Genomic DNA, 19,568 nt, shown 5'->3' with positions numbered 1-19,568 from the left:
TTCAAATGAACATTACTCACCCTGTATAAATGATACCGTTAAGGTAGATACGCCGTTTTTTTCGGAAAGAATGCAGCTTTATTCATTCCAAGTGATTTTTTAAAAATTTTGTAAAACCTTAATAAGAATTGTAGCTCCATCAACGCACATATCTACGTCATTATTTCCGCAAAAATACCGTTAAATCGTCAGAGGGGCTAGAATATCACAACTTTCGACGTTAAAAAAAAAACTTACCGCATGCTGACAATAACCAAAAACTATACAGATAAGGCTCACGTAAATGTTAATCGACCCGTTAAATTTCATAAAATTCAAAGAACCGTTGCCACCTGTATTGAAAAAAATCAAACAAAATTTTTTTTTTTACTTCTAAGCCCTAAACAACAAAAAAATAAAAATTTGAAACTAATCAGGTTGCAACCTCATATTTCGAGATTATAAAAATGTAAACATCGTTAGTCTACCCTAAATAAAACCAAAGTTATTAGTACTTTTGTCCTACAGGTCCCGATTATAAATAAATAACTAAATAAGCCTGTTAATTTAAACTTTGTCACATTTGACACTAATGACATTTGACACTAATGACTAATGACAGTTCATTTTAAACCAGTAAAAACATATGGATAGGGTGTGACCAAAATAAATGGATCTCCTGCCTTTCTCTTTTTATCGTTTATTAAAAGGAATTCAAATGATTCACAAACAGATAAATTCCTAAACCCTGATAGCAGTTTCGCTAATTAATAAATGTGCGCCTTCACTGTTCTAAATCAACGAGGCGTATCGTTACCAGACCCTCGCGAACCTTAGTAAGGTTATGTTTTGATGTAGAAAAGTAAATATTTACAAATATTTTTACAAAAACAGGGCAGTTTTGCTATGCCTTCTCTCAGGAAGCGAGTTTCCACTTATTTAAGACAATTAAGTTTCCACAATGAGCCCCGAGACAAGAAAAATAGTGCCAACGAGAATGCTTTTGTGACAAAATACTTGCAAGGGTAAGTCCTCCAGGGTTTGCTTGTTTAGGCGCCTAATTGTACAGTTTAAAGGTTGATAACGCTTCGCGAGGGCCCCCCAATAGTTTATGGCAAAAACCCCACTGATTTGCCCAGTTACGAGTTAGGTAGGTACAAAAGTGGAGCCAGCAGCGTTATTGGTTGTTATTCCGGACCCAATGGTGGACTCACCACAGTGAAACGTACTGAAAAACACTTGTCAGTGTTAGATGACGACATCGATTTTATCGATAATCATGATGAGGAAGAACCCGGTAAGTCTAATTTGATATATTTAATAAATGACTGTAAAATAGGGTCCTGGAAGTTGTATTTATGATAGTGGTACAATTCTTTTAGTCCCTATTGTCAAACAAAAAAAATCACCGCAAAGAATCGTTGGTCAACCGATTGACAACACCACAATGGTAATAAAAGTGGGGGGCAATGAATATTGTGTCACCAATAAACCGAAAAGACATTCCAAAAGTCTCAGTTTGGGCAGCATAGCGGACTTTAACATCGAAGTGGAGAAAACTAAGATAGATAAGGAATTTTACCTTGCCTGTGATACTAAAACTAAAGATGAAAATGAAAATGTAGGACGTGTGGAAATAGTTCCGACTAGTGCTAGTGACAAAGAACATTCTTGCAGTTTAGGTGGTAATACAGTAACAATTACCAAAGTGATACAGAGTAGTGAGGCATTACCATTAAGACATTCTATTAAGACGAAACCTGAGATAAGTCAACATAACATTCCGAATGTGAATAAGACAAATTATGCCTTGGCAAAGTCAAGGAGCGAAGGAAACCCCTTTGGCAATAAAAAGAGAGGGAAAATCATTCAAGTGCAACGGCAGAGGAGCGAGAGGGGTATACATTTTGCTGATGGCATGGGATTGTTTTTTTTTTATGAGATATTAGGAGAAATTTGGAATTAATTGATTGATCAATTGTTTTTTATTTATTGTTGTTTTTCAGTTTCCCTTGGAGGTGTACGGACTTACTATTAACAAAAAAAATTTAACATTTAATTCTAAGTTTGTCTTGATATCTGACCTCTGGTTTTTGGTTTCTGTTCTAGTGTAAATACTTTGTAGAAGATCATCTAAAACTTGCATGCTATACCACTTTTGATTATTCACTCATAACCTTTTCATATGACCCTGTAGTTTTGAAGAAACAATATCAATAGAAGCCATAGGCTATGTATGACCTCCTTTCATTTTTTTTTTCTTTAGCTTAGGCACTACACCTAACGCCTTGACGCTTTTACTATTACACAAACTTACAGATTCCCTTGATTGCCTCAGTGATTTTTTTCATTGCACATTATTACATTACAATCGATGTAAGGAATTTATTTTAGGTGAAGGAGAGGAGCCTTCAGTTCCCGCTGCAGATGACGCGGCCCTTCCGCCCGAATGGAGCCAAAAATCTGACACTTTCTATGGCATTTCTGACAGTTTATATGACAGGAACCAAGTGACCAGACTAAAAAATGGTGATCCTATTGCGGACTGTTTTGGACTAATAGCCAGAGAGGATTCGGCCATTTTGGCTGTAGCCGATGGGGTCAATTGGGGTATGTATTAATAAGATGCCATGCCTAGAAGAACAAAACTGAAAGAAATACTTTCTCTAATAAGACTAAATATAAATTCAATTTTATTGTGTATTTAAAATAGAGATATTTCACTATCGGTGATTTTGTCACCGTGATTTGTAAATTGCCAATAACGGCGGTGACTGAAATATTCATATCACGGCGACCCGTGATTTCGAGATACCTGTTACCGTTCCAATAGTGTATATTATCATGGAACGACTTCATGCTAAATGCGTATGACGTATGAGTGATCACTGATATTTTTACAGCTTTTAACCACAGCCCGGCCAATTGGCCCGCTACCAGGCGACTCCTTAAATGTAAATATTAAAAATACAGTGATCACGGTCACCGCTTAAAAGAACGGTGATTGCTGAATCACGCCGTTCCTAATAAATCACCGGATCGCTCATCTCTAATTTGAAACTAACTGATGAGTTAAGAATAAAAATAGGAAAAAAGGGAGAAACTGGAAACAGTATGTAACAATAAAAATTATTTACTAAATAAGGATTTTTAGCTCACTAATAAATTGAAAAAAAGTGCATATTTTTAATTAATTTGAGACATTAAATAGTCTACATTCCTTCTTGGCCCTAATAAATTATTGCCTACCTGGCACCTGAAACTAGACTAGTTTGATGCTTCAATAATTGCATTGACTCTTGTGCCTTGTATTGAGTTTATTTATTTATTTGTAATACTGCAATTTTCGTAGCGATACGTCTTGCTTAAAATAAAATAGGGTTTTTTTCACGTTTTTCTCGAAAACCTTAAGGTTATGTGACAAAAGTATAGATACAAAAACTATAGATGTTTTTATCCTCTATAATTTCCTTAAAAACCATTTTTTTTTCAGGCAATTATTTCCTGCAAAAAAAAACGTTTTTCATTAACCCTACGCTTAAACCACCCCTCTGTAAATTGTGCCGTTCACTCATATTAAGCGATCCTATTTCGGACAATTTGTGAGATATTCTTTGTCTACGCCTTATGCCAAATATGAGTCTCAGACAGCAATTTTGCACTTTTTGAATCTCTATGTCCGACTGTCCAAAAAAGGCCAATAATATACGTGATCAGCAAAGTTGACAATTGATAAAACTAGTGTTTCACAGAGCATAGCCTTAGTTTTTTGCGATAAATATCTATGTGAATAAATTAATTTCAACATCGAATATGCTTTTTTTAAACAAAAAGTACTATGTTCTTTAAATTTTAAGATATAATCCAATATTAAGCCTAGATTTTTAAGTGAGTCCTTAAATTCTATTATATTGTTACCTAGTTTAAGTTTTATACAATTTTGTAAGTGGTTTTTATAAGTTTCATTGCAGAATAGAATGGCGGTCGATTTGCCAGGATTTATTTTCAGTAAATTATCTTCCGAAGATTTCAGTAATTCCCCTAAGTCATTATTTATTTGTTCTGTTGATATTGTAGCTAAACTAGGTATAAATGACGAATAAATTTGAGTCTGCATAGAGATGATATTTATTATATTTTAAGGAATTTGCAATGCTACCCCCGAGGTACTCCTGATTTGATAGTCAAAAATTCTGATTTTTTTCCCTCAAGGCAAACTCGCTGTTTTCTGTCTGACAAAAATGAATTAATTAAAGAAGACGAAGCCTCTTTAAAGCATTTATATTTTAAAATCGCAATCAAGATATTATGATCCATCATATCAAATGCTTTGGAATAATCTAATAGTATAAAGACAGTTGCATTTCCAGAATGTTGAGAAGTGAAAATATCGTCTACTATATCACACAGTGCCGTCGAACAACTATATCGGGGTCTAAATCCCGACTGTTTGGAAGAAATTGAGTTTCCATAGCTTTTTCCAAAATTTTTGAGAAAGTTGGCAAAATTGATATTGATCTTAGTTGACTTAATTCAGTAGGGTTAATAACTTTAGCCAGAGGAAAAACGTTGGCTATTTTCCAGTTTTTTGGAAAGTATGAGTTCTCAATACAGCTATTTATGATGTGTGTTATATATGGTATTATAAAAGGACAGCAAAGAGAAAGAAGTGTTATATTCAATTTATCTGCACCAAAAGCTTTAGATTTTATATTAAGAATAATTGTATAAATTAATTCTTCATCAACAGGAGTAAATTGAAAAGTCATATTATGTAATAAGTTATTATTATAAAAATTCAGCAAATCGGGTTTTTGCATTTTTCTTATTTTGTCCTATTTCAGTAAAATATTTGTTTAATTGGTCAACATTTTTTAGGTGATCTGGAATTGTTTTATTTTTATTTTTAAGAACATTTCATTTTTTAAGCTCAGCCCATTTCTCCTTCAAACTACAATTCTTAAACTTGTGATTAAGATATACACTTTTTTCTCAGCTCTTATAGCACTTGTAAGATTTCTTAGATTTTTGTAGTAATTCCATCGCCAATCCAATATCGCCCGATCAACATGGTTTTATGGAACGAAGATCATGTATCACTAATTTATGTTGTCTTTCCGAATACATATGTCAAGCCCTAAACAACAGAAGTCAAGTGGATGTTCTGTACATGGATTTTCAGAAGTAGATATGTATCACTATTTTATTGATAAAACTTTATTATCTGGGTTGCTCTGAAAATGTATTAAAATTATTTTCTTCGTACCTTCTGAAAGACCGAATGCAGTTTGTCGAAATCGACGGTTTTCTCTCCAATCAATACATCGTAAGATCTGGTGTCCCACAGGGTGCAAACTTGGAACCGCTTCTTTTTTTGTTGTTTATCAATGATCTTGCACTGACTATTTTATGTCTTAAACTGCTTTTTGCAGATGATTTAAAAGTGTCGGAATAACAGACTTTTTCTTAATGTGTCAAAGTGTTTTCAGGTAACTCTTTGTAGAAACAAAAATTTTATTCATCATAATTATTATGAAATACAAAATTTTCCCTTGATTAGGTGTCTTGAAATTAAAGATTTGGGTGTTATTTTTGACCAACATTTTAACTTTAAAAATCATATCCATAATGCAGTTATAGCAGCATCCAGTTTTCTGGGTTTTATAATTAGAAATTGTCGCAATTTTGATGAAGTTATAGGGTGGTGCAGTTCTTATATCGCTCATTTGTTCGCTCCAAGCTTGAGTACGCTTCAATTATATGGCATCCAGTATATCAGGTGGAGATTGATAAAATTGAGTCAATTCAGCGTAGATTTTTAAAATATTTAATGTACAAGACCGATGGTGTTTATCCAGCAAGAGGAACATGTCTTAGCCGACCGCCGTGTGGTAGCGGCCGTGGTCTTTTTATATAAGTTAGTTAATTATAAAATCGACTGTAGCTCATTGTTAAATCAAATTTATTTTGTTGTTCCTAGATTAAACTCTCTTCAGTATAATAGAGCAATAAATAACATTTTTGGAATGTCGCCGACTTATTATATGTGTAACTTATTTAATACTCTTTGTAACCACAACTTGGACCTCTTTGTTGCTTCAGTGTCTTTCTTAGTAGGATTTTTTAATCAATAATCCTAAATCTTGAATTTCTCTTAGATATTTTGTAGGTAGGTAATGCTTTGAGTAAATATGTATGTTTTCTAAAATTTTTATTAGCCTATAAGCCTCTTCCATAACTTTTCATTTAGCTTAATATTATATTGTATTATTTAATTTTAAACCTTAAACCTGTTGTACACAATTTTTTCTGTATTTCCTGTAAGTGGGTGACTGTTGGAAATAAAAGCCTTATTATTATTATTATTATTAATTCCAATGGACAGGATCCTTAGTGCGCTTAAAGCGATTAAGTCCTTGATTACGAAGATTTTTCATCAACCTGATGTTATCTGTGCTCCAGGGATTATATGACTTTTTGGGCCAGATCAGTGTACAGGGTGAGTAATTATAAACGAACAAAAATGCCAAAAAAAAAATCAAACTTCTCCAGAGGCTAAATTATAATTTTTATAAAAAAAGCGTTTCGGCGAAAGGACTTCGTTTTGTAAGAGATTTGACATCTTGGAGCTTTGATTTTACGTGTTCGGGCATTTTCAGTTTTTGGGAATTTTCGTCCAAAGAAGACTTAAGACTCAAAAAATAGCTTCGTCCTTTATCTTTCATATGCCATACAACCGAAATTTTTGGGAACCATACAGAGCGAGCGATAATTAACTTTACCCATGAAGGTCCGAGCCGAAAATCACATTTTATGTAATAACTTTTTAATGGTGGCATCTGGACGATTTATATTCTCAGGTATTAAATACTTTGATAACCCCATTATTCGTCTAAAATTACAATCTTCCAACTTTAATAGGTTTTGAGTAATTCGAATTTAATTCATTTGCCCCTGTACATTGTGAAAAGATCAAACATCATCTAAAAGGTCCGAAATTTTGTTTTACAACACATACTAAAATTTCAAGGTTTCAGCGATAGTACAAGTACCCGAAAAATTAGCTTTTCTAAAAAGAGTCAATTTTTTGCGTTTTTGCAGGTAATTGGAGGTGTCAACCTAAGCTCTAAAGAAAAGGCCAAAAAATGCTTAAACAATGCTCTGGCGTCTGGTATGGGAATATTTTTTCTCGTGACAGGTGGCCGGGCCTTAGGTAGGGTTTTTTGTAAAATTATCAATTAAAACGATCAGGGAAAGGAAGCACTGAATCAGAAAATGAATGGGCTTTCCGAATATGTGCATATCAATTAAGGAAATTGTGTATTGCGGCCAGGAAAATTCGGTAAACATTTTGACGTCTTCGAAAAATGCATTTTTTTTTTTTAATGTCAGTGTGTTTATACCGGGGTGAGTCAAAACGAAATCTGCACAATTTTTTTTTATTAAAAATATTCGAATATACAGGGAGGAGACACCACACACATTTCAATGAAATCGCTGTAAGCATTTTTAATACAGAGGAAAAAAAATAATTTTTTTTGAAAAATTTCTGTCTCATGTCTCATTTCAAACTACTTCTTTGTGGCGCCTGTATACATTTTAGCATTTTTGACCATTTGAAAGGAGACACCCTGTATACGCGGGTCATTTGTAATGATCTAGATATTATGTGAGTTTTATGCTATTGAGTGTATTAATAGTAAATGTTAATAATTCTTAAACGTAATTATTTTTCAAAATTATTCAGTTTTAAGGTTAGGCGAGTATCGTTACTTTTTTTGTCATTGGTGTGATTTGCTTGAAATTAAGTACCTAGAATTTATTTAGGATAAGATTAATACATTTTGACAGATATTTGACATACTATGTTTTAGGGTCACGTGACTATCTTAACTTTTTAACTATTCATCTGAATCGCTTGAATGTTGTATTTGGGATTTATTTAGGATACAATTATTAAATTTTGACAGATATGTGACATAATATATTTTAAAGTCACGTGACTGATAACTCGTTTGCTATTGATCCGATTGGGTTGAAATTTGGTATTTAAAGTTTATTTAGGATGCAATTAATACATTTTAACAAATATTTGACATTTAACACATTATATTGACACACAACGGGGCTATATAAATACATTATGGTTGTTTGAAGCATGATACCCCAACAACTGGTCCTCATTTTCCTTGGCATATAAACGTTGGCCCCCCCAACTGACCAGACTTAAGTACACCTGATTTTTTTTTTAAGAATTCCTTTATTGCTCTTCACAAACAAAACCTAAACGTTCCAAACTGGTCCGCACGGACCAATAGTCGCTTCGCTCCTATACTTGTTAAATAAAAACATTTGTGAATATATGTACAAAAAATAAAACCTTACATAATTTGACGTTGTACAGTAAGTTGCATTTAATTCTCAAAAAAAAAAAAAAATTTTTCAGGTGAAAAGGCGAGCGTGGCGGCCAAATCGGCCATCCACGCGTCCCTCCACTACCTCAACAAAACCATCTTCAACGACACGAAACCGTTCGAAAAACTAACGATCAAGGGCGAGCAAAGTTTAACGAACGACACTTTGAACCCAGTGGACAACGGGGCCAACTTGGTCGGCAACACTCGGGAGGTTTTCGTTTGTCTTTTGAGGGCCTTCAATTGTGCCCACGATCTCATTTTAGAAAATAAGGTTGCACTTATTCAGGGAAAATTTAAAACAGGAACGATTGGATTATTTTTTCTTTTAGGGAATGCTCACTACGTTAACTGTGGCGGTGATTCTACCGATAAAATCGAAAGAGGCTCGCAGGGACAGCGACGGGAGTTACGTTTGTTGCGTTTGTAATGTGGGGGATACGTTGGCTTACGTGTATTCGCAGAAAACCGGCATTAGGGAGTTGACCAAAGGTATTTATTTATTTATACGAGATTATTTTCTTGATTTTTTTGGTGATTTAAATAAATAAATAAATCAATGCTTTATTATCATAAAATTTAAAATTTTGTCGACAAAGCTATTATTTAAATAAATCATACAAACAAAAAGACAAAACAAAAAATACAAATATATAAAAATAAAAAATACAACAAAACATACAAAAAACTTAACAATTTTATAAATTGTTTAGGTCACATTTCCTTAAAATCTATAAAATATATATACATTCACTTGTATACAAAGTCGGCAAAAGGGAGTTGTTTACAAAAACATTATTAGCAAACTACTAATTTGTTTATATAATATACGAATATTATTTATGTACATTATCATAACAACATAAACAAATTTACCAGTGTTTAGGAAAAGCGCGTGCTTAAAATTACATAACATTAATTATTAAAAAAAGTCGTTTACTGTGTATAAGGCTCTCTCCAGCAAGTATGATTTCAGAGCTTTCCGAAATTTGGAAAAAGTTGTTATTGATTTGATTTCAAATGGGAGATGATTGTGCATTTTTTTTGCATTGTAAAGAATGGATCGTTTAACTAGTTCTGATCGTGGGGTTCAATATTCAATATATTCAACTTCAATATAAAATATTACAATTCTAAGAATATAAAGCACCTAGATACCAGAGTATCTGTATGTGCTATGGTAGAAACAATTTAAAAATTCTAATATATCAATGTTGTTACCCTTAGCAGGCTAGCCGTTATATAAATTAGTTCACAATATTTAACATTTTAAATAAGTTTACCCAAAACTACATAACAAAAATCAAAAACCAAACAATAAAAATGAGAAAAAGAGAAAAAAAAAAAAAGATTCATATACTATATACACATATACATTTTAACTACAAAGGTATTATGTAGTATTTTACAGAATTTTCTAGTCTTTGGTACCTAAAACCTATAATATTTGAAACAAAATAAATAATTGAATAAATGTCCATACTGAGATTTTTTTCTTTTTCCCTTATGTATTTATGTTGTGATTGCTATCGAGTAAGAAAATAAAAAGTTTGGTGAAAAGCAGAATATTGATACAAGCACATATGATCAATCAACAAAATTTTCTTTTGTTTCCTAATATATAACTTAGGGCATGCTCATTAAACTTTTTGTAGTATTTTTGTTGTTTGACATTTTCTGGGAGAAGGTTATAAAATTTTGGAGCTAAAAATACTGCCGAATGTTGACCAAAATCTCGAATCATATAAGGTAGTACAATTTGCTGGTGTTTATTAGCTCGGGTTTGGTGTCTATGGTTTATTATACTTTGTTTACCATAGAATTTATGAACATAAGAGCAACAGGTTGTTATAAAAAGAGTTTTAAAATCTTGTATTTCAGAATTATATAATTGCTTTGTTGAAAATAACCTAGGTCTCTTTAACATTATCTTTACTATTGAGTATTGTATTGTTTTAAGATTTTTTAGACTGTTTTCATATGCCCCACCCCAAATCAATATCCCATACCTTAATAGGGGTTCCACGAGAGCTTTATAGATCAACACAATCAGTTTTCTGCACAAAATTTCCCTTTGTAAATAAAATTTATGTAAGAGTGCCTTTATCTTTTTTGTTAAATAATCAATGTGTATATCCCATTTTAGATGTTTGTCTATATGGACTCCCAAATATTTTATAGAGTTTACCTGTGCAGTTGGTTCATTAATATAGTTTACAATGATATTTTGAAAGTTTGGTCTATTTAAACTGTTTATGGAAAATGCTATATATTTAGATTTTTTTGGATTTAGTGACAATTTAAAGGTGTCGAAAAAATTTTTGATTAATGATAGACCTTCTTGAAACTTAACTTTTGCCTCTTGCCATGTGTCTCCAATAAATATAATTCCTGTATCATCGGCATAGGATATTACTTTGCCAGGAGTTTTTATATCATTCACTGCATTTATATAAACATTGAAAAGTAGGGGTCCTAGTACAGTGCCCTGCGGTATTCCAATTTTAATGATATCAGGATCGCTAAGGTTACTTTTTATCTTGGTGTATTGCATTCTGTTTGATAGATGACTCTGTAAAAGTTGTAATACTTTGCCTCTGATACCATATTTTTCTAATGTTTGTAATAATATTTGGTGTGACACTGTATCGAATGCTTTTGTTAGGTCGAGAAACACCGCAAGGCACTTTTTATTTTTGTCCATACTTTTAGTTATATCACTAACAAGCTCATATATAGCATCTATTGTACTGACTCCTCGAGTAAAACCAAATTATTTTGGTCAATATAACATAACAGTCTATCCTTAAAGCATTTTTCGAAGACTTTTCCCAGGTTAGAGATGACACTTATTGGTCTATAATTATCCATCAATTCCTTACTTCCGGACTTAAAAACTGGACTCACCACAGATACTTTAAAATGACTTGGCATTACACCAGTTTTAAAAATTAAGTTTATAATATGTACAAGTGGTGGTAAAATGTGCATATGGAGCAGTTTTAAGATTTTTGCAGAAATTCCATCTTTACCAGGTGAGCCATTATTTTTTAAAGAATTTATATATTTAATTATCTCATTCTGAGTAACGGGTTTCAAATACATGGAGTTTGGGAATGTCCTGTTTATTGTGAAGGGGTGAGGGGGAGTATTAATGCTTTTTGATAGGTTTAAACCAACATTCATGAAATGCTTGTTAAAATGATTAGCGATCTCTATAGGATTTATTATTTGATCACCATTTTGCGACCTAATCATTTTTATTTCCCCCTTACCCTCATTCCCATTTTCATTTACAGCCTCATTTATAAAATTGTATATTTTTTTTATGCTATTACTATTTTCCTGAATTTTATTTTTGTAGTAATCATTTTTTGTATTTTTGATCAGATTACTCAGTTTATTTCTGTACTGTTTATATTCAAAGATTTTTTCTGGTGTAGGATTTTTCCTTAATTTTTGTTTTAATTTGTCTCTATTTTTTATTGAAGTAATTATACCTTGCGATATCCAAGGTTTAATTTTTTTAACTCTTGTGTTTAACACTCTTTCATAGTATGACTGATTTATTATTTCAGATATATTTTTTACCAAAAAATTCAAGGCTAAGTTAGGGTCGTTTTGTGTAGATATTTCATTCCAGTTTCTGTTTTTCGCCAATTCGATTAATTTTTGATAATTTATGTTTCTAATTGTTGTCATTTATTTTAGAGTTTTCTGGTTTATTTTTATTTGAAACAATATTTATTAATATAGGCAAGTGATCTGTTATATCGTGATTTACTATATATGGATTAAATTTAAGTATATTTTCTTTAATTTTAGTTTTGAGAAATACATGATCTATACAAGTTTGTGAATCAGGTCTAGTAACATCCTCATATAATGAAAAAAAGCCATGGCTATTTAAAAGTGATACATATTGATTGACCATATTGTCACCATCATTTAAAATATTCAAGTTTATGTCCCCTAAAAATAAGGCTACATCACATTTTTTTTATTTTCAAGGTAATGGCTTAAATCAGTTAAAAAGTTGAGTGTATTAGAATTTGGGGAGCGATAGCAAACCTCCAAGCTAACACATAAATTTTCCAAGATAAAAGTTAAGTTAGTAATACTAATTCTACTTGTAATCTGCTTCCCTGTGCATATTATAGGGTTTAAGGATTTTTTGGTGTATATCAATAAACCATCAAAAGCGTTAAAATCTGCATTATCATAATAACAATCAAATTCAGGTATTTGGCACATGGAAGCGGATGTAAGGTTATGACAGTCAGTTAGCAACAATATATCACAATGTTTTGCATTATAGGATTCAAGAAACACAATAAGCTTATCTAAATTAGTTTTAATACCTCTAATATTAAGCAATAAAATGTTTATTTGCTTAGTGGCTGCTTCAATAATATTACACATGTTTTGCGGCTCTATGGTAATTGACTTTTTTTCAATATGGATCTCATCAAAAACTTCCATTTCCATTTATTATTAGTAATTTTTTGAAATGATAAACAGTAATCCTTAACAACACTCCTCTCTAAATTTTTAGGTCCTCTTCATTTTTTATTTTAATTGGATCAGCAGAATGTGTCTTTTTTAGAAATATGTTTCCGTTTCTAGTGAATACCGAAAGGAATTTGTGAAGATGTTTAAACTGCATGGTTTTTTTCAATAGGATCTGGTTATTTTGTGTTAAATCATCATTTATGTAAATTTTATTTTTTTTGGGTTGGTAGATAAAGATCGTACTCTGCGTTTCTAAGAGGATAATTGTGAGATGGCCTTTTTGACATATCTGATAAGTGCTTGCGGATTAGGCAGACGGATTCAAATATAAATAAGGAAGGAAGAGTTAGTATTTTAAATTTTTTAAAATATTCCTGGCAGTGAGTTCTGTAATTTAGTCTTAATGAGTAGCGTATAGCTCTCTTTTGTAGCTTAAATATGCGTTCAAATTGAGTCGCACCACACGTACCCCAAAACGGAAGGGCATATCGGAGGTGCGACTCAAACAGGGCATAATAAACTGTTATAGCCGTTGCCAAACTTAGCTCCCTGGATACTGATCTCAGAGCAAAACATGCAGAACTTAATTTTTTGGATAAGTAATCGATGTGGATATCCCATTTTAAAGAGTTGTCTACCATCAGTCCCAAGAACTTTACGGAATCAACGACCTCCATTCTGTTGTTATTAATTACAAAAGGTTGCAACGCACCGCTAAATGATAATACTCTAGTTTTTGAGACGTTAAGGCACAAGAGATTTGAATCGCACCACGATTTAATGGTGACTAGGTCACGAGATATGGTTCTACGAAGAGCCACCATATTTAAGTTGCTCCAAGAAAAACTAGTATCGTCCGCAAAGAGACAAATTTTACCATTTATGTCCAGATTAGCAATATCATTTATAAATAGAAGAAACAAAATAGGGCCTAGAACTGAGCCCTGAGGTACCCCGCATTCTATTGGCTTGCACGAAGACGTCATCGAATCAACCCTAACAAACTGATTCCTGTTGTTCAGGTATGACATGAACCACTGGAGAGGTGTTCCTCTAATTCCATAGTGCTGCAATTTATTAATTAGGATATTATTGTTTACACAGTCGAAAGCTTTAGAGAAATCACAGAAAATTGTTGCTGTAGAGAGATGGCTGTTTAGGCTGGAGTATATATTATTAAAGAGGGACAACATAGCATCATTGGTGCACTTGTTACTTAAGAATCCGAACTGATGCGGGGTTATAATTTTATATTTAAGCAAAAAGGATAAAAGTCGTTTCTTTACCAGTCTTTCAATAATCTTCGATAATGTTGGGAGAAGTGCAATTGGGCGATAGTTCGAACATTGATCCTTCTCGCCCCCTTTATGTAAAGGAATAATAATTGCCGTCTTAAGGCAGCTTGGAAAGATTCCAATTTGAAGAGACATATTAATCAAGTTGGTAAGATGGTTTAAAGTGATATCCGGGAGATTTGAAAATATTTTGAGCGTTAGACCATCAGCCCCAGATGAAGATTTGTTTTTAATGTCTTTTATTGTGCTGCGTAGTTCTTCTAATGCTATGGGTGTAAGAAAGAAATTATGTAAATTCTCATTAGCGAGATATGAGAGAGGATCGTGGGAAGGAGTTACGGTATTCATGAGATTTTTGGCTACATTTATAAAGTAGTTGTTTAAGTTATCCGGTGAAGTGGGGATTGTGATAGATGGAGAAGCCTTATCCCTTAATTCATTAACAATAGACCAAGTTTTCTTACCAACATTTGCAGAATTAGAAATCCTTTTATTGTAATAGAGGTCCTCCAAAGTTTCTATACATTCGCTGACTCTCTTTGATGCCCAAAATTCCTTGTTTTATCTAAATTTGAATAAAAAAAATTTGCTTTGAGACAGGATAACGGGTAAAGTGTTCATTTGAGATATGACTTTAGTTCTTAAACCCAATTGATCACATGGTTCAGTGGCTTGCATAATTCAAGATTTCGAAAGAAGTTTTGATAAAAGACTTGTGACCCTTAAAGATTATTAAGAGAATTTAATGCCAAATCTAATGCAATTGGTTTCATTGAAATCGCTCTATTAATTTTTGAGAAAATCCATTTTGCATGATAGTGACTTCGCTAAAAAGACAAAGGACGCCATGGATGGTTTAAGGCTACATAGTTGAAAAAGTATTAAATTAAGACTTTTGGACCTTAGTCATCATTTTTAGAGAATTCAATTCTACATTCAAGGCAATCGGTTTTGTTGAAATCGCTTCGGTAGTTTGTGAGAAAATCCACTTTGAATAACAGTGACTTCAGTAAAATGACAAGTGACAAATTCACAATAGTTTGGTTCAGAGAGTGGGTGAGTATAAGTTCCTGGCACCAATAATCGACCAAAATTTAAAGTGGAATGTTTACACTAACAAGCTATTAAAAAGTCTATCATCAGCTATTTACGAAATAAGAACAGAAGCTATGGAGATTAATAACCCAGGCATCTCAAAAGAAGTATATCATGCCCAGGTACGACATCCTGTTCCTTGGTTACTGTACTGCTACTAAGTTACATTCTCTGTTTCTTCTGCAGAAGAGAGCTGTTAGGGTCTTATCATGTGCAGACCTATAGTCTGACCACTCTAAGTGTCTGTTTCAACACTACAAAATACTAACTCTATATGATCTTATTTTGTTTGAAACATTTCGCCATTGTCATTCTTCCAACAAAGGGCTAAAATACATAATTACCAAACACGTTCCAGACAAAACCTTCAGGTACCTTAGTCTCGGAGCACTTTAAGTAGAAATACTATTTTCCACTATGGAAAGCTCATGTATAATTTATTGCCTTTAAGGATTCGCGACTGGAATAGACGAAAATTTGATATTGTCATTAAAAAAAGTTCTACTGAGATCTGCTAATTATGATTTCACAGAATATCTTGACCTATCTATACTTATGTTGCAGAACCTTAATGACCTGTAATTTGCGTGCATGTATGTCTAGGTTAATTGTATTTTATTCCTACTATACCTCTAACTAAATTTAGGAATTTTTTGTAAATTGTACAGCAAATTTGCTTTGCAATAAACTTTTGACTTTGACTATGGGTCGTTCACATTTGGTTCAAATTTGAAAAAATTCCAGTCAGAGATTTTTGAACCTTAAGTACGTTTTGGAATGTTCATAGAATTAATTGTACCTTTAACAGTTGTCAGGAACTTTTAGCCTTTTATCGTTCTCGATTTGGGCTCTCATATCCCTTAAATACTCATTCTTAAGAAAAATATTTACGTTTATTGTAGAATATAAAACTTCTTACAAAAATGAGCCCATTGGCATTTTTTTCAAGTCAGAGATTCAATCACCTAAACACTCTTACTTCACTGTTGTCACACCCCTGCTCCCTATAACTTTAATTGCAAAAACAGAAAAAAACTATTGGGGCCAAGTTGTGTCCAGGATATATGTCTTAGGAGAGCCAAAATGTCGACTTTTTCTGGCATATCCCTGTCTCAGTTCTTTATTATCCCTGGTATCCTTCTAAAATTGTGTTTTTCAAGTTCACTTAATTCAATCACGGATGTATACACTCATTTTATGATGATTCTTTTCTTATTTTTAAACTGCGTCCAGGATATATGCCTACCCCGAGAGAAAAAAGTCGAGGGGTGTTGGATCTGGTCATCTCGCCGGCCATTCCATTGAACCTCTTCTCTCAATTCAGTAATTTCGAAACGCGGCGCTCCATCTTGTTGATAATCTATGTTAAGGTTCCTACCCCCATCAATATCCAACTATTTTTTTAACTAAACCTTTGACCATTAAGATAGACACATGGTATATGTTAAAAATTATTTGTATGGCTACCATATTACAATAAATGCAACAAACGGTGATGATGAAGATAAATGAACTGTAACTCAATTTATTAGGAAAAAAAATATGAATTTTTCCAAAATCTTTGTTTTCTTTGCACTTTGTATATTCTTCAATAAACCCTGAAATAGGTGCCGCCAATTCGCACCAGCCATGAATTATAGGCAATTCAATAACGTTTGACAGTATAATCTTTAAATAAGTGTTAATTATTTAAAAGTTTCAACTTGATTGTTAATAAAAATTAATAAAATTATAAAATATTTACAACACACTAAACTCAGACTTAGAGAATCGAAACAATAACTATCCTGTGATGAGGAAACTAGAATACACAACGAAGTTCGAATAATCCTGATGTCTAAATATTTGAATAGAGAACCTGTAAGTCAGTAGCAATATAATTAATATGAATAGCTTTCTTGTATTTTGTAATTTAATTAAAAATAACAATCTTCATTTTGCTCGGCCAGCAGAAGGTATTCTTTCAAAGCACACATAGTATAAATCCATTGAAAATAAGTAGACTGAAGTTTTGAAATAAAAAATTGATTTAAAAAACTCTTAAAAGGGTTAACTTTAATTAAAATAATAAGAATACAAACATTTGAAATGAATTAATCATATTTAAATGTTATGACAATAAAACTCATTCAGATTATTGTAAACACTTCCAAGAAGAAAATTGCAGACCTTCTTCCGAAATAGCCTAAACAAAAGAGAAAAGCGCTGTTCAATGTGTTGCAGCAAACGATTACAGATCTTAATTTTATGCATGATTGATTTGTTAATCAACGTAGAATGGGGCATTTGCAATACTAAATTAGCAGTGGAAGTGAGATGAACAATAGGCCGTTCAATTGCGAGGTTAAACGTCATCTTTTCCTTAAAAGACGCTTGAAAAAATAATCTTTAATTTGCCCCATTCTGAAGTTACAAAATTTTTGATTTAGAGCTGAATAAACGCTTGCAGGTTCCCATGACGTAAACAGCAACAGGGACATGCGAGACGCCTTGGGAGCCCTAGGCCCCGTGGACGGCATCAACCCGGAACTGAGCAACTTGACCCTGTCGATCACCACCCTGCAAAAGGGCGACATCGTCATGGTAGCCAGCGACGGTCTAACCGACAACTTCGACCCGAACGTGTGCAAATTCACCGTCAATTCAAACATCGAAACGATAAAAACCCGCGCGAAAAAACCGTCCGCGAACCAGGAGAACCTCAGACCACCACGGGAGACCGCCCAAAAGGTTCCGCCCGAACCACCTCAAAAACCCCCGAGGCGCAGCAAATTAAGAGCGACCAGCCTGGAACCGGAAATGCAGCAAAACCCTTCGGTGGCCAACCACTTTATCCGCGCGAATTCGGTCGAAGAACCGCGAAAGGAGACGAAAAAACCCCCCGCGCCCGTCATAGAGAACAAGGCGAGCAGTCTCAGGAAACAAGCGGCGAGAAAAATCAGCCCTCCGACCCACCCAGGCACCCAGACGGGCCGTTATAAATTCCTCAAATCGAAAACGTCACTGGACCTCAGGCCTGGTGCCGCACAAAACCGCCCTCCGATCCTAAGGAACGACGAGGGAATCCCGTACGTCAGCCCCATCCAGCGGTACGAGCTGCAACTGCTCCTGATGGAGGACATCTTGAAACGTGGCATCTCCGGCCGCGACTCGCCGATAAACGACGCGAGGAAATTGTGCGAGACGCTGGTCAGTTTCGCGATAAGCGTCACGGCGGCCAAAAGACGCACCCTGGAGGATCGCGAGATGTACTACGACAACAGGAACGGGGTGATGGTCGAGGTGTCCAATCAGGAGAAGAGGGCGCGCAGGAAACGGGGGTTGGAGCGGGTGCAGTCGTTGCCGGGCAAGTTGGATCACGTCACCGCGGTCGCTTATAATGTGGGGAATGTCGTGGGGTGACACTTTGACAGGTACCGGTTTCGATTTTAAGCTTTAATAATAGTTCGTTTTGCGGACAGAACGAAGTAAACCGACGCTGCCACATTTAATACTCTTTCTTTTTAGGATGTGTGCAATAAACGGTCGTTTCATGATCATATTTTTCTATATATTCGGGCTAATTTTTTTTATTGAACTAAGTGCTTTTAGGTTTAAGTAGTACTGCTAATTTGTCTGTGTTTGTCCAAATGAAATGAGGATATTTGATTAAATAATTTTTTTTTTCAATTTAGTTTCAATTTATTTCAAGGTTAATCAAGGACACACTGTATTCAATTTTTCCTTTAAGAGCAAGCAAACAAGTAGATAATAGCTAATGGGCGGAAACGTAACAAAAACAAGAACGTTTATTTTTAATTCTAATATAATTCCTCAGTCATTTTCTATTATTTTATTTAATAATAGGGGAAATTAACTGTGGCCTTTTAAATATATATCTAGTAATTAACTTGGGTGTCATTTTGCATACATCCTGTTTGGTGATTAATACAGTGGGCAAGTAAAAATGCATCTTTTGAGAGATGCAAAAAAGAAGTCTATGGGTGATTTGAACTTTAATCAACCACTTGTATGTTTTTTGAAAAACCCTAAAATAGGGTCTAATTAATTTGAATGAAGAATTCGTATACAAATTTTCAGGTGTTTAGGTGCCCTGGTTTTTGAGTTATGGCCATTTTCTCAATTTATTATGAAAAAAAATATTATTTTTTCAAAAATATTTTTTTTCTCTGCACTCTGTACATTTTTCAAAAAACCCTGAAATAGGTGTCTAATGAATTTAAATGAAGAACTCGTATACAAATTTTCAGCTCTTTAGGTGCCCTGGTTTTTG

General features: G+C 33.5%; 1 protein-coding gene across 2 annotated transcripts; it reads left to right on the top strand.

The window, feature by feature from the left end:
• Window positions 1-611: 611 nt before the first annotated feature.
• Window positions 612-18,964, top strand: LOC126742678 (PP2C-like domain-containing protein CG9801). 2 transcript variants are annotated; one of them, XM_050449432.1, is made up of 8 exons: window positions 612-815; window positions 874-1,004; window positions 1,056-1,276; window positions 1,362-1,877; window positions 2,374-2,589; window positions 8,426-8,667; window positions 8,726-8,885; window positions 17,745-18,964. In XM_050449432.1, the coding sequence occupies exons 2-8, from the start codon at window positions 886-888 to the stop codon at window positions 18,695-18,697; spliced, it is 2,427 nt and encodes an 808-aa protein (XP_050305389.1). In that variant the 5' UTR covers window positions 612-815; window positions 874-885; the 3' UTR covers window positions 18,698-18,964. The 2 variants fall into 2 exon arrangements, with proteins under 2 accessions (XP_050305389.1, XP_050305390.1); XM_050449433.1 differs by lacking the exon at window positions 1,362-1,877.
• The last annotated feature ends 604 nt before the right edge of the window (window positions 18,965-19,568 follow it).

Source organism: Anthonomus grandis, chromosome 12, assembly GCF_022605725.1.
Source record: "Anthonomus grandis grandis chromosome 12, icAntGran1.3, whole genome shotgun sequence".
In the NCBI taxonomy this organism is placed as follows: Eukaryota; Metazoa; Arthropoda; class Insecta; order Coleoptera; family Curculionidae; genus Anthonomus; species Anthonomus grandis.
This window is presented reverse-complemented; position numbering and strand designations above follow the sequence as displayed.